At 34.6% G+C, this 16,195-nt stretch overlaps 1 protein-coding gene across 1 annotated transcript; it reads right to left on the bottom strand.

Moving 5' to 3' along the window:
- Positions 1 to 13,420: 13,420 nt before the first annotated feature.
- LOC113760936 (plant UBX domain-containing protein 10-like) lies at positions 13,421 to 15,502 on the bottom strand. Its single transcript, XM_027303729.1, has 2 exons — positions 15,222 to 15,502; positions 13,421 to 13,773 (listed from the first exon to the last, which is right to left on the bottom strand). Exons 1-2 carry the CDS (start codon positions 15,304 to 15,306, stop codon positions 13,445 to 13,447), a joined length of 414 nt encoding a protein of 137 aa, XP_027159530.1. The 5' UTR covers positions 15,307 to 15,502; the 3' UTR covers positions 13,421 to 13,444.
- Positions 15,503 to 16,195: the final 693 nt, after the last annotated feature.

The following is a 16,195-nucleotide window of genomic DNA, read 5'->3' as shown; positions in this document are numbered from 1 at the left end:
TCAATGAGCAATTTGTCTTTTAGATTGCACAATTGAAATTAAATCCTCGCTTGTTTTTTTTTTTTTTGTGAAAATATTATTGAGTGATATCATCTCTCTAAAGTTGGCTATCCGGAAATATTACTTGCAACAGTTGATGGTGGCATGAGCACACAACAACAAATTGAAATGGGTTGAGAGCATCCTGGTATGAGAGCATATTATCTTGAACTAGGAGGCATAAACCGTGCGTTGCACGGTGGAAATATGGCCTGTGTTCCCAACCAAATATAATTACATTGATGCACAATCGTTTCTTGTAATTTTGAGTGAAAAGCTTTAATGTATGAAGTTCTAATGTGTTCATGTATTCCACAAGACATGAAATGATAATGTTTCAAAGTCCAAAAAAGAGGAAAAACAAATCCATCATAGTATTGCATAGCAACTGGTGGACCATTGTCATCAGCTGCTGAACCAAATGGATGGACACTTAATTTGCACTCCCAAGGACCATAGCATGCCTAACAACCATCGAAGCAAGAATTAATACAAGCAATCTTTGGAAAAGAACAAGTTCCAAAATCTGCGTTATCTTATTTACAAAACAGTCACAAAAATTAAATGGAAAAAAAAAAGAATTGCAAACCAATCAAGAAATACATGAATATTAGCCTGGTCTTGTTAAAGGGAAACACAGAAATCAAAATTGACTTCATGTGCAGACTCACGCAAAATGAACGAAGTATCTCGGTAGTAACAAGGCCAACATACGAAAATTCATCCTTTTGCTTCTAGAATTTCAGCTTTAGCTAGTCCAGCAAGGTGATTCTAAATCTCAAATGTTAAAAGAAATATGAAATTAAACAGACATACTGGTGCAACAAAAAATGTACTGTTTCCTATGACTGAACACCAAAACGCCTCAATAAATCAAATTAAAGATGCAACACGTTTGTTTCAAGTCGCCTACTGAGAACCTTAAAGAATTAGCATCATGAGACCCATCATTGACCGTGAAAGTTAAGAACCTACAGTAACCAAGCAAAACTTATTAATAATAAGTTATTATGTACCAAGTGATCTGAAAAACAAAAAAGAAGCAAGAAGCAAGAAGCAAATTTGAGAAATAATCTAGGACAAGCATATCTACTGTATCGTTTCCCTAGGACAGAATACAATATAAAGCAATTCAAAAACATTGCAAATAGATCCAAGTATAATACCATCTGAATCTTATAAGAAATAACAAATGATGCTTAACCCTATGAGTGTAATAATGCTTAAGCAAAAGAAGTGAATCAATTACTCCTTAAAAGCATTTTTACAGCCAAAATTACAAAATATGGTCCAAACAACATACAGTAATAAAGTTACTAAAAAAAATAACTTCTTAAAATAAAAAGGAAAGAAACAGAATAGATCCTCCAAATAGCTAAGAAATTACAAAAAGAGATAAACCACATACTATATTTGCTAGCCTGTTAAATGAATAACAAATATTAGCAAAGGGTGGAAGGAGCACGAATGGACTCACTTACAGCTTTGCAGAATTATCATGGTGGTTGCATAAGGCAAAGCTCATGTAAGCAAAATGAAACAACAAGGAGGAGCGCAATAATTGATTGCTAAATCATTCACGTGAAATATCAAAATACGAGCCCCAGTAGTCTTTCTCTGCACAATATACACTAAGCCATCCTTCGTTCTCTCCCCCCTGCCATTGAGAATACTTCTTTTAACTAGAGAGAGAGAGAGAGAGAGAAGTAACGGACAAGGACAAAATCAAGAGGACACGTAAAATTGTGAAAACACCCATGGTGGAATAAGACTTGTTTGTTAATTGTAAATCCATTAAGATGAGTTTGGAAAAGATACCATCTATCCCAGTAAGATCATTTCATTTCAATAATTGATCAAAATTCCTATTAAATAGATTACACTAATAAGTAAAACTCGAATTGCATAAGATTTCCACTGCATTCTCAAGCCAATAACATTTGTTGCTTTCACTTGTCTCCTTGTACTTCCAATTCATTAAAGATGAAACTGCCACATCTCTTCAACTCATTTAGTTCTCATTTTGCCTATTCTCTATCAATTTCATACTTCAAGTTACTGCATATGCCTGAGCATGGGCTTCACACATCAAATCGAGGTTGACTCTATGTTTTCAGAATCGGACCGGGTATCGACTCGATCAAGCTCAGGGATCAAGGGTCAATGGGTTCAACCGGCTTCGATAGGGGTTCAACCGGATGACATCATAAATAAAAATTATTTAAAAATTAAAATATTATATGTAAAATACCTAATAACATGTTAATATTAATAAAGGTATATTCATATATATTTGATGTTTAAAATATATTTAACAAGAAAATACAAAGAAATTAGAACAATCAAGTAACAATTTATATTATTTAATGAGCATTAACAAGTTTAGAATTAAAATTATGGACTTAATTGAAAAATAATACCAAACTTTAAGAAAATATTGATAAAGTATGAAATATTTGAGGTATATTAATAATTTTTAACAATCTAGGGGTCAAACATAATATTGAAAAAGCTTGAGTTTTTTTTTTAAAAAAACTGTTTGAACCGGAAAATCCGGTTTTTCCCGGTCAAACCCGATTTTTGACCGAATTTGACCGGGTTTTTACTTACCTGGTTTTTAAGCATGACTAGGACCGGACACTTGGCCGGTTCTCGGTTTGACTGGTCGAACCTGTGACGCCCCGAAAGGATGAGTGTGAGAACCCAGAAATTTTTGTATATTTTCTAGACATTATTTTTGTCTCATTGGCTATAATTTTGTACCTTTCTTCAATATATTAATTTGCTATACATTTTTATAAGAGAATATAGTTTTCAAATCATTTCCTTGATACAAGTAAATCCACGTTAATTTTGAAGTGTATTATGGACGTGGGACCCGCTAGTACGGTAAATGCGATATATTTTTGACAACTTGTTGGAGTTTCGTATTAAGTGATATTATTTTACAAGGTGCTAAGAGATAATTAGAGATTACTTAGATGGTTAATCTTGGAGAGACAAAGGGATAAGAATAAACTTAAGAAGGGCCAAGTGTCGTGATCCGATTGGAAGTTGACTTGCCTAACTTTTATTTAACTTTTCTAAACTCCAATTTTGACCAACATTTTCTCATTTCTTTACCCCTCTTGGCTGAGACATGTAGAGAGAAAAGAAAGGAAAAACCTTCATCTTGTTACTTCAATTCTTGTCCAAATCTTGAGTTTCAACCAACCAAATCACAAACTACACCATACAAGTGATCATTAGGGAAGGTTAAAGGTGTTGGTGGAGTTGTTTTGGAGGAGGAAAGATTAAGCTCCTACATTTCTTGTGGTTTTAAGGTATTTTGCCAAGAACATCCTCTTTACTTCAATTAATTGCTTATTAGTGGTTTTTAGTTGTTTTAGATGTTGTTTTGTGGAAGATTAGCACTTGAATGCATGAATTCCAGATTAGGGTTTCATTTTTTTTTCCCAATTCTGTCCGGTACTGTTACACCTAGTTAGAGGCCGATTTGGCCTTAGCACAAAACATGAAAGTTGTAGATAATGATGTTTTATAGTTTCCTGCAAAATTTTAGCTCAATCGGAGCAACGTAACCTGTGAAAAGACTGAAATACCCCTGCTGTCCTGTTTCTGTCCGGAAATGAAAATCAGCCTCTGTAAGTGGTTAGTTTGACCAGGAATATTACCGAATTGGTTGATGATGTCTTCTTAAGAATTATAGCCTTATATCTTAGCTTTCAAATGGCTTTGGAATTACCTGAATTGGAGTTGTTTGTGCTGAGATATGAGTGAATAAAACAGGACTGCTAGTGGATTTCCGCAGTGAATTTCGAACTGGAAAATCTGGAATTGTTTTGGTAAATTTGGCCTAGTTAGGGTGAGAACTGGATTGAGTGGTCTTCATGAAAGTTGTAGTTCCTTGTCTTAGCTTTGAAATAGTATATATTGCATTCCAATCTGATAAGGGTAGCCAAAAGGTGTTAAACGGAACTTTTATACGTTAACTGCGATCGTTGCGGAAAAGTTACGCTTGAGGGAATAAATTCCGGTTTCTAGGGTTTAATTGGGGGTTTTTCTAATGGTGGCTATTAAGCTTCTAATTAGCTTTTATTGAGGAATATTGTGGCCTAATTGGATATATTTTATTGCTTATTAACCGTAAGTGTGATTGGTAATATATTGTAGGTTGGAAATGAAGCATTTATGGGGAAATGCTGTCCGAACTTTGAGAATGTATGATTGCTTTGAGTTTGTGATTTAGGGCTTGGACTCGGGCAAGGTAATGATATATGATGGATGGTTTCTGAGCCGTGGAGGTGAGTGACCCTAAACTGTTTCCAAAGTTACTTTTGAACGTTTTCTTGCATTATTTACTCGATTTCATATCATGAGTGTTTGCATGTGGTCCATGACATGTTTTGGCTCAAATGAGTGCTTGGAATTCGTGTGCTGGACACCAACGTCTCCACCACTTCAATGAGTTCATGACATTATCTGGAGCACCAGCGTTGCTCCCTCTTACTGTTAAACGTTAAAGGATCTATTTGAGCGTTGGGTGTTTAAGTGCAATGATTTCACTGGCTCACGAGAGCAATAAACGAATATTTGATTACTGAATCATGACATCATCGAAATACATTATTGGCAAATATATTTGAGTACTGATTTTTCTGGTTACTCACTGAGCTTCTAACTCACCCCAAAAATATTTTATTCCCCTCCACAGGGCTCGTGGCGAAGGAAGGCTTGTAGTACTTATTCACGTGACTGGATGGCATATATCTTATACAGTTTGGATTTGGAATCATTTTATGTATAGTTGGGAATTAGTTTTCGCTTTGCTTATGTTATGTAATTCTTAGGAAATTTGATGTAATATTTGAGATTTATATTGTAATTTAATTGAGAACTTTAGTGAACGACTGAGTCCCGGCGAGAGTTGGGTAGGCGGCCTGCCGAACCCTTTGGTTCGCCTTAAGAGGAGGTGGGGCTGTCACAGAACCGACCTGTCCGGTCCGAGTTTTAAAACACAGGGTTGACTTAGCATAAAGCTGATATCGACATACAAAACTTTTAAGGGAGTTCTGAACTCAATGTGCAAAATACTCTCTATTTATCTGAATGCTTTAACTAAATAATAAACAAGTATAAATAGGAAGAACTCAAGTGACATAAACCATCAACTCCATTCTTGAATAAAGTCTCTGCACTTCTATAGCAAGTGCATAACACTTCAAGTTCACAAGAACCTCTGGGAGTAATTCTGGCAGGTCTCTTCCTATACACTAAAGGGTGCTGTGTTCGGAGGTAGGTAGAACACCAACAAATACCAACAAATCTTCTAAGCCTCTTGCTAAGCACTGTAACACTATTTTCAAACACTATGATTAGATACAAAACATTGATTACATGTTTTAGCAACTACTTTACAGAGCATAAAATAAATCCATAGTGGTTTAAACAATGTATAGGGACTTCTTCTGAAACACTCTTGACATCTAAACAATAAATCTACCCTAACCATACGATAGCTTAAATCAAGAACATGATAGCTTTATCCAAGTTGAATGAATAAAGCAAATGTAAGAAAAAACCACCAAAAAAAGCCAAAATCCTAGACTTCATAAACCATCCCCGATTGGAAGAAAAGTAAGCTTATTTAAGTATCTTGTTCAAATCCACAAGAAATTTAGCGCCATCAACTTGTAAATTACATACAAACAATCTCAAATCCGGATGGAATCAACCATAATTAAAGCAAACTTAGTACTACATTTCATCATGAACCAAACTTAACAGAAAAATCATTACCACTATCACCTTTTTGGATGAAAACATTATGCATTATTATCATTCCAAATAACTACTGTTGCCAAGCATCCACCTCATTTTAATATAATCCCTTTCCCCTTTACCCAATGCCTATAGCATTATGTAACCCACTATTTACATTATCATCAAGTAAATAAAAACAACTCATTTATTGAAGCCATCTCACTTAAGGAATAAACACTTACATTACACTTCCCTACACCTCTTGAACTTGGCATCAGACCCCATCAATTTGCGTAAACCATTATTTCAAGCAATTATTTCACAATACCAGATATAGGACATCAATGTACATAACCAACAAAACGAAAAACTTGCATTTTCCATGTGAAAAAGTGAATATGACGTTTTCCCAAGGACTGAATTTTCTCATTCTCAATCGTACCATAATTTAGCAGAAAACTCATTATTCTTGCCTAAAATCTAATAAAACACCTTTGGTAGGTAGTCTAGGTAGATTATATAGTGTGTTGCTTGCATAATAAAGCTCTGATAACTTAACAAAATTGTAAAACTGCTAATAAGGATTCATTAGCTAAAATGAGTCTCACTTTGAAAATACTTCAGAATATTCATTTTTTTACATGAATGTGTCAAAAGTTATCACTGACTTTGTTGACAAAAAGTGATATTGGGCCATAGGCATTTATTATGCCTACTAGAAGCTTGTTAAATGCAAAGTCCAAATTTGCAGTAGAACGTGGGAGTATGTGTGCGAAAAATCATGCTTGGATCATGCTTGTTTCTTGAGCCAGATTTGGTCGTGCACTTCATTGGATTTTCTGGCAATTGGACATTAAATAAGAAGAGAAAAATTGTAGTTGCTTGTCGGATGTTCACTAGTATAAATAGGGAGTTCATTTGCCATGAGAATAACAAGAATTCAAATAGAATTAGAGCTTAGAGAGTGGTCTGATATTTAGAGTGCAAGTTTGTGTGAGTGTTTTCAGTAAACATCTCAAAAGCGAGACTCTGATAAAATTAGAGCAAATATTCTCAAGAGTGAGACTCAATTTAGTAGTATCTAGAATAAGTTTATTTTATGCCATGTTGTTATTGTATACACTTTGAGTGCAGTAAAATTGTTCGTTTGTCCCCTTTATTAGTGGATTTTATTCATTAATTCCGTATTAGAGCCCACCACAATTCAACAATTTGGTATTAGAGTGGGTCTATCTTGGACTCGCTCTTGATAAAATCTTTATTTTGCAGGTGCACTTGTTGGACCGGTACAAGAAGAGATTCTCCAGAAGTACAGTGAAATACTGTGAAATTTTTTGATATCACACAATTATTAAAGTGTGAGTCATAAAATTAATTATGGCGGAGGTTGTTTGGAAATATTGATAAATTAAGTATAAATTCTAATAACTATGGTTCTTGGAGTACTCATATGAAGTTCTACCTATTGGGACAAGACTTCTGGGTCGTTGTTGGTGGAGATGACACAACACTGCCAATGCAGGCAGAGCCACTTAAAAAGTGAAAAGTTAAAGTTGGCAAAGCCATGTATGCTTTGACAATGGCTATAGAAGACGATTTGCTACAGCGGATCAAAGATGCCTAGACACCAAAGGAGGCATGGGATATACTCACAGCACTCTTTGCAAAGACCAATGACGTAAAGCTCCAAAAGCTCAAAAATAAATTACTGTCTATTTCTCAACAAAATATGATTGTAGGTCAAAGGTAAAATCAATTTGTGATGAAATATCCAAATTGGATTCCTGGAATGCAATCATAGAGACTAGAATGCGAAGAATTATTGTCCATTGTTTAAGACCAGAATACAAGGGTCTTATTACTGCCACTCGTGGTTAGGCCAAGAAGCCAACCTTATATGAGTTGGAAAGTTTACTTGCCAATGAGGGAACTTTAGATAGTTCTATGTTTAAAGTGTCTATTAAAGAAGAAGAAAAAGCTCTCTTTACCAGAAAGAGAGGATCTCAAGCCGGAGATAGGAGACCTGCAAATAAACAGAATAACTCAAATGACAAGTAGGGCCCATGGCAACAGAAGAAGTGGAAGAGCAACAATTGAGATGGAGTTGGCCAAGGTCAAGGAGCAGATGGCCAAAATGAAAGGCGCCAAAGGTCACAAGGCAACAAAAAATGGCGAAATGATCAATGCTACAACTATGGTAAGAAAGGACTTCATTCAAAATTTTGTGGATCCCCACCAGCAAAAAGTAATGCTGCTACATCCTCAAAAAAAGTGAATGATAATGATAAAGATTGGGATGTCCAGGTATCCTTGGCAGTAGAAGAGTTTGCATTTTATTGTACTATTGAACTACAAGAAGAGCTCGCTTTTTCAGTGGCAAGTACTAAACCTATCAACTATATTGATAATTGGATTATTGACTCTATTTGTTCTAACCATATGACTGGAGACAAAGAAAAGTTAAAAGATTTGACAAAGTACAAAAGCAGCCGAGTGGTGATGATAGCTGATAATTCTAGGTTACCGATTACTCATATTGGTAATACAATGATAGTACATCAATAAAACTCTCAGCTTGTGGAGTTGTAGCATGTGTACCATGTACTTGGAATGAAGAAGAATTTACTCTCAGTTTCTCAACTGATAACATTTGGCAACTATGTATTGTTCAGACAATGTCAAGGTGTATCGTCATTTGAAAATTATATGTACACCAACGATTCAAGGAGATGATTAGAGTCAGTGTATGTGGTGATATTAGCTCAAGAAGCCTATGTTGATGAGGCGAGGAAGAACGAGACAGCTGATCTGTGGTATACTAGATTGGGGCATGTTAATTACCACAAATTGAAGATCATGATGATGAAGTTGATGCTTAGAGGACTTTCTCAATTAGATGTTCGAGAAGACATTGTTTGGGCAGGTTGTCAATATGGAAAATCTCATCAACTTCTATATGAGGAGTCAAAGTTCAGAGCCAAGGTTTCTTTGGAGTTTATTGACTTAGACATGTTTGGACGAGTGAAGGAACCATCTATTAGTGGTATGAGGTAAATGATTACTTTTATCGATGATTTTTCTAAATGTGTTTGGGTTGACTTTATGAAGAAAAAATCAGAAGCCTTAAACAAGTTCAAAGAGTTCAAGGAAAAGGTCGAGACAGAAGTAGGCCAGAGGATAAGATGCTTCGCACAAACAACGGAGGTGAATAAACATCAAATGAGTTCATCGGATTCTTGTACAAATCCAAGATAAGGCGACAGCTGACATGTCCTAGTACACCTTAGCAAAATGGAGTAGCTAAGAAGAAGAATAGAATTTAGCAGAGATCTGCAGGAGCATGCTACATGCCAAAAACATACCTCCGCATTTTTAGATCAAGTGCATGAAGACGGCAGTCCATGTAACCAATAGACTACCTCAGCATAAATTAGGCTTATTTTTCTAATTGAAAACTGTGAAATGTTAAACCTAATGTTGCTTACTTTAGAGTGTTTGTGTGTGTTTGTTATGTTTTTATGCTAGATCATCTCCAAACCAAGTTCAATAAGAAGGCTATTCGTTGTATATTCATGAGCTATGATAATTAATGGAAAGGCTAGAAGTGTTGTGACCCCACGACTAAAAAATGCTATGTTTCACAAAATGTGATATTTGATAAAGCATCATCTTGGTGGTCACCGCAGGAAACATTGTTGCTAGATTTACAGGTGTTAGAAAAGAAGTTGCAGGAGAGGTCTGATTATCAACCTGAAACCAACAAACTAGAAGTAAGATCAAAAGAGAGTCAAAGACATAACCAATGTTCGCTCACATAAGAAGAGTAAAAGTTTTTGGCACATAGGGGAACAACCCCAGAAGATGAAAGGCCTAGCTAATACAAGGAGATTGAAGGTGACGATAAGTCTCTAGCATAAATCTGGAGATTAACTAGACAAAAGAGGCCAAATCTCATGTACGTTAATGCAACTTTGTTAGAAGACGAGGAAGCAGTTGAACCATCTACTTATTAGGAGGTAGCTCAAAGCATTGGGTGGAAGAAAACCACGGAGGAAAAGATTCAAGCACTCAAGCAAAATGAGACTCAGGATCTTGCTCTTAAACCAAGAGATGTCAAACTATCTCTTGCAAATAGGTCTACAAGATTAAGACTCATCCAAATGGCTCAATTGAGAGGTACAAGGCATGTCTTGTTGCTCGTGAAATTTCTCAAAAATATGGGCTAGACTATGATAAAATGTTTATCCCTGTGGCAAAGCTAACCACAGTTTGAGTTCTATTTGCACTTATAGCTAACAAGTCATGGAAGTTAAAAATGCTTTCCATCATGGAGAGTTAGATCAAGAGATCTATATGGATCAACCACAGGGGTTTGAAGGCATGGTCCGACCAGGTTATGTATGCAAATTGAAGAAGGTTTTGTATGGATAGCAAGCATCTAAGGCATAGTACGACAAAATAGCTGAATTCTTGCTACAAAGTGGATACTCTATAGCACCTACAGATTTCAGTTTATTCGTGAAAGCGAGTAGTGGAAGGTTATCTATTGTCCTTGTGTATGTTGATGATCTAATCGTTACAAGTGATGATGTTGAAGAAATTCAACAAACCAAAGGAAACTTGTCTGTACGTTTCCAAATGAAAGAGTTCAAGAAGTTAAAACATTTTCTTGGTCTTGAAATTGATAAGACCAATGAAGGATTGTTCCTGTGTCAAAATATGTATGCCAAAGATTTGTTAGAGAAATTTGGGATGCTCGAATGTAAGTATATCTCAACTCCAACGGAGGTCAATGCCAGATATTGCTCTGCTAAAGGAAAATACCTTGACAATACTACCATGTATAGAAAGTTGGTAGGTAGCTTAATCTATCTCACTTTGACTAGATCTGACATATCATATGCAGGTGGGGTCATTGTCGTGTCCCATTTTTAAAAATTAAATAGAGTTAAAAAATAAGTTTTGATTTTTATAAAATAAATAAAAAAAAGGGCCTAAAATGGGACATATAGAGTGTGACGATTTGGACCCAAAATTTAGTCTAAAAAAGGTTTTTAAGAAAAATATGAGTCGCTACTTTGTATTGAATTTAGATGTACCAATTCACCCAAAATATATTTTACATAAAAAAATAAGTAAAACCCTTTTAGACGACTCCAGATCTTTGAAAACAAGAGAAAAGAGTTCGGGAGTCACATTTGAAGAAAGGAAAGTCAAAGATTTGATTTAAAGCACCCTTTTAACCTAGTCAAAACTAGTTGCGAGGTTTAGTCGAAATTTTCTTAATCTAACTTATAAATTTGTCACATTTGGATGTTTCTATGTGGATGCAAATCTAGATCTAAGGGGTACCAGAGGGACGAGATGTCTCTTCAAAGTTTAATTGGTGCAAATCACATTAATTGTGATGCCGAAAAATGATTTTTTGAAGATGTCACGAAAAACGCAAAAGATGAGATTCAAAAAGGCAATCATGATATATATGTAAATATACGTGATCTAAAAAAGGGGAATGCAATATGACGGGTACGAAAGACTAAAATTCGTGACTCAATTTTCCTTCTTATTGAGGGGATGAAAGCGTGCTAAGGCTAAGAAATCGTACTCGTTCATTTCCCATATTTGGAGAGTGATTCTTCAAACTTAGTCAAGCAAATGAACTAGTCTATTTCTAATTTCCTAAAATGAAATGTAATTCTAAATGATATGGTCCAAACATATAAAGAGTAAGGGAATAATAGTAGGGGAAATATCATGCAAATGAAAATAATCTAAAATAAGAAAAAATGCATGAGATGCAATAAATGTCACGCGAATGTATGAATCTAGCGCGAAAAATGGCCTAAAGGGTTTAGCATTGGACTAGCTCATTTCTACAAGTCCTCATTAGCATTGGACTAGTAAGAAATCGGGGAGGAAGGCCACGACTAGCGTTGGACTAGTGCATGTGGTGGCGCCATACATTTATTATAAATAAATAAAGCATATAAAATATAATTAAAGCAAATAAACATATATAACATGTAGAGCACATAGCACATAGGCATAATATATAGATGCAAAAATCCTTGAAAAGTGAAAAACACATAAGCACACAAGCATGCAAGCAAATAAGCAAATAAAACCTAATTATTACATTTGGAAACCCTCACTACAATCTAGAGGGGGAATTTTGAAAATAATAACCCTATCTATTACATTTATCTAACTAATTACATTTTTGATAAAATTAAAATCTATCTATTACATGGCCTAACTAAATACATTTCTTGGACACTTATCTATTACAATTTGGCATTTAAATGCCTCCCAAATAATCATAAAAATTAAATGAAATAAATAAAATAGATGAAAACTTAAAATGAATAATGAAAAATAAATAAAAAGAAAAGCACTCAAAACATGCAATCACACATAAAAAACACATAGGAGCACATAAAAAACTTAAAACAATAATAGAAGGTAACTCGCTTGACATAGTAGTTAAATGAGGCGGAATTTGCCCTATTTATATTCCAAAACCAACAGAATAGTCAAGGCACCAATTTAATTAACAATTTAAAAGAAAATATAAATATATAGCAAAGTTCACTTTCATTATTATAAAGAAATATGAATAAATATAAAATTCCTAAAATTTACTAATTAAATGCATTTAAATGAAGCATGATTAAAATTAAAGAAAATAAACAAATTATATTTAATAAATCAAAACTATAAGGAACCCAATTGCAAAAATTGAAAAGTTTTGGGTCAAATTATAATTTGGAAAAACTACACAAATCATCCCTCACATATCACTAATGTGAAAATTTAGTCTCTCAGAATGAAAATGATTACTTTTAGTCTCTAACAAATTAAAAATGATCAACTTTGATCCTTGATCACTTTTCCGTTCGAAGTTTAGCCGGAACTAGTCACGAGTAGGTCACGTGACTAATTTTTAAAGGGTAAATGTGGCATATCAGTGTAATGTTGACCAAAAATGTAAGGGACTAAATGTCCTATATCTCAATTAAGCATTATACAAAATTGGCTAATCACTTTTTTATATTAAAATTTTCCAAAAATACCTTGAAAAAACACATGGATTGTGCAACAAAAAAAATTGGTTTTGAGACAAATATCTAATTCCATCCATCTCTTTATTATAAATAAACCCTCCCTATAATTTTCAAAAACCCTAGATATCTAAGAAAGGCACTAAATGGAATTTCCAACTCAAAACTAGAACCTCATTATATACTAAAAAATTGCATCATAGAGAAAGCAGATTTGCACAAAAAATATCCTCCAACAAGTAATTTATGAATTACTTACCAAAAAAAAAATTCCAACAAGAACAAGGAATTCATGCTCTACAAGTTGAGAAATCAACTAAAATCTCAAATTATTGTTTTAAGTTTGACGATATTTTTCTCCAATATTCAATTGCAAAATAAACAATAAGCGAAAATGAAGCAAAACAATAGTAACCTTGGCAAGATTCCCCAGACAAATGTTACATGAAATTTCAACTTCAATAATATGTCTTCTGTCTCCAATGTTGCCATTGATCTTTGAGCAAGATCATCATTTTCCATGGTCAAACCAAACAGCACTACTAGTACTCTTGAACTCTTTTTCATGGTCAAACCAAGCATCATTTCCATAGTATCAAACCAAGTAGCCCACATCTAGAGTCCAGCACCACTAGACTACCGGAAATGATGGAGAACCGAAGTGTCATAACTTCCCAAGCCAAGCCGAGGGCCGCATTGGTTCCAGCTGCTATGGTGGTTAAGACTACTATTGCTTCCTCGGTGTTAGAATTGAAAGAGATGGTCGCTGGGATGAAGCTAAAAGGAGAATCGTCAATGGTGGTGGGCTCATCAAAGGGATTAGAGATGAGGAAAAAAAAGGAGATTGCTTGCTTGAGGTACCAGCCATGAGCGAAGAGGATCTCTGTACATAAATCAGGGTCTTGAAGGCCTGTGAATTGATTGAAAATAAGCCAATTTATCTGCCATATGCCCCCTTCTTGTTTGGTCTATAATTTTTTTGAAGAAATTGAAAGGGGAAAATTTGGGGATATTAGGGTTTTGGAAAGAAAGGGATTGATAGTTCCTTATATTTTCGGTCAACGTTACACTCATATACCATATTTACCCTTTAAAAATTGATCACGTGATTTGCTCATGACTAGTTCTGGCTAAATTTTGAAAGAAAACATGATCAAAGACCAAAGCTAATCATTTTTAATTTGTTAGGAATTAAAAGCGATCATTTTCATTCTGAGGGACTAAATTTTCACAGCAGTGATATGTAAGGGACGATTTGTGTAGTTTTTCCTTATAATTTTCACAAAGATCAAGGGTCAAAATAAAGTTTAGGGACCAAAGTGCAATTAGATTAAGGACCTAATTGAAAGAAATCTAAAATTTTAGAGTCACAGTAAAATTATTCAAAAAACCAGGGAATTTCTTGCAAATTTCATTTTCTGGTCCAACCAGAAATGGGCTTCTGGGCCATCTTATTTATTTTTTTCTTGGCCAAATCCACTTTGGCCTAGCGCATTAAAAGCAGGCCGACCAACTTATTTTACTAAATCAAAATGTTGGGCTTTAGGTACAAATCCCATATTATAACCCAAAGAAATAAAAGCAAACCCATTCCCCCAAAACCCAACAAATAACCTTTACCCAATTCTTAAACTATTTCCTAAATTCCAAAAAGAAAAGGAAGATGGTTAACTAGGTAATTTGAATCCAACAAAATTATTTAAACCTTAATTATATCCTAAAATCAAATAATTTACATAAAACATATAAAAGGAGATCAGAACTTGGAAATGAAGGAATCAACCCATTTTTTTACAAATTTTTGGACCTTAGTGCGATTATTCCAAATTAAGGGGGTAAGTTGCAAATATACTACTACTGTCTCAATGCAGAACCAGCAACTACTATGTCTCTTGCTTGCACGAGAAACCCAGGAATGTTTTGAACCAAGCAAAACATCGAAACCATTGCTCAAACTTGCGTGAAAGGGAGGGAATAAAACCTTTTTGTGTAACTCAAGATTGCAATAACTAAACATAAGATTTGGAGCTCATCACAAGATTATGCAACTCATATTCAAGAAGCTAAATAGAAATGGCAGAATAATGAGAAAAAAGAAAGATCTTGGTTCATGGTTGCAAGTTCAACCTCATGATTCCTCTATTTCCCTATTTCAAACACATAAAAAGACTACCAAGACTGCATCAAATGACTGAAAAGACCCGTATCTAACTAATGTAATCGCAAAATCAACGCAACAGAGGAATGGTCATGGTCATAAAGCATCGGCAACAGGAAAATAACTCAAAACTCATGTCTAATAGGCTTGAATCTTCATGAAAGTCGTGTTAAATCAACAAGAGGAGAAGCTATGGTTACCTGAGAATGCTGGTGTAGTCAAACGAACGTGAGATACTCTAAGAAAATTGTGCCTATTCCTGAAACAAAGCCAAGAGAATTCCATCGCAGAGACCGCAGCATTGATGAACCCGTCACTTTGGGTCCGGATTCGAAGGTTTTGCAGTGATTTTTTCAGAAATTTTTCAACACAAACTTTTCTCCCCAACAAATTAGATTACCCAGAAACAAAAAATCTCTCCCAACGGAGCTGTATTGAAAGAGAAAATCGAGCTCTAAGATGACAGGTCAGCCAGCCTGTTTTCCCGAAAAATTTCTCCAACAAATTTTTTTTTCTTCGTTCTCTTTCTCTTTCTTTCCCACCTCAGATTCTTGTGCAGCCGAATTTTCTTACCTCGCTTATTCTCATGGATGCATTCTTTTCTATTTAAATGATGCCAAGAAACCCTAAAAACTTCCTCTCAATGTTACCCAAATGGAATCTATTTTGCTGGCCTCTTTTTGGCCATTTGATGCCTTCCTTCCAGAGATTTCTTGATGAGGTGGCTTTTGTACTGGTAATCTTGGGGAAAAAGAAAAGGAAGAAAAAAATTGAATCAAAATGCTCCTAAAAAACAAGTTGCATTTGTGTATTTCATGTTGGTTCGCACCATGAAGGAATTTGCGCACGTGCAAGGATTTTTTTTTTTTTTTTTTACAAAAATTTGATTATTTTTCTTCCCATTTTCTTTCTTTTCCTTTCTTCACTTTTCCTAAAAGAAATCAAATAAAAAATGATTTTGTTTAAATAACGTCTTCTTCTTCTTTTTTAAATAAAAGATAACAATAATAATGAAAATAAAATAAAATAAAAATAAAAATAAATGAATGAATTAGCAAAATTTTGGTATCTACAGTCGAGAGTAAATTCACGCAAAATCCAAAAAAGACGTTAGGAAGCTGTGTGTTGAATTTTGAGATACATCAAAAGGACCATTTACTATGGCCTATTGTAC

This window comes from Coffea eugenioides, chromosome 1 (assembly GCF_003713205.1).
Source record: "Coffea eugenioides isolate CCC68of chromosome 1, Ceug_1.0, whole genome shotgun sequence".
NCBI classification, from domain to species: domain Eukaryota; kingdom Viridiplantae; phylum Streptophyta; class Magnoliopsida; order Gentianales; family Rubiaceae; genus Coffea; species Coffea eugenioides.
Note: the sequence above shows the minus strand (reverse complement) of the source record. Positions and strands in the feature narration are given on the sequence as shown.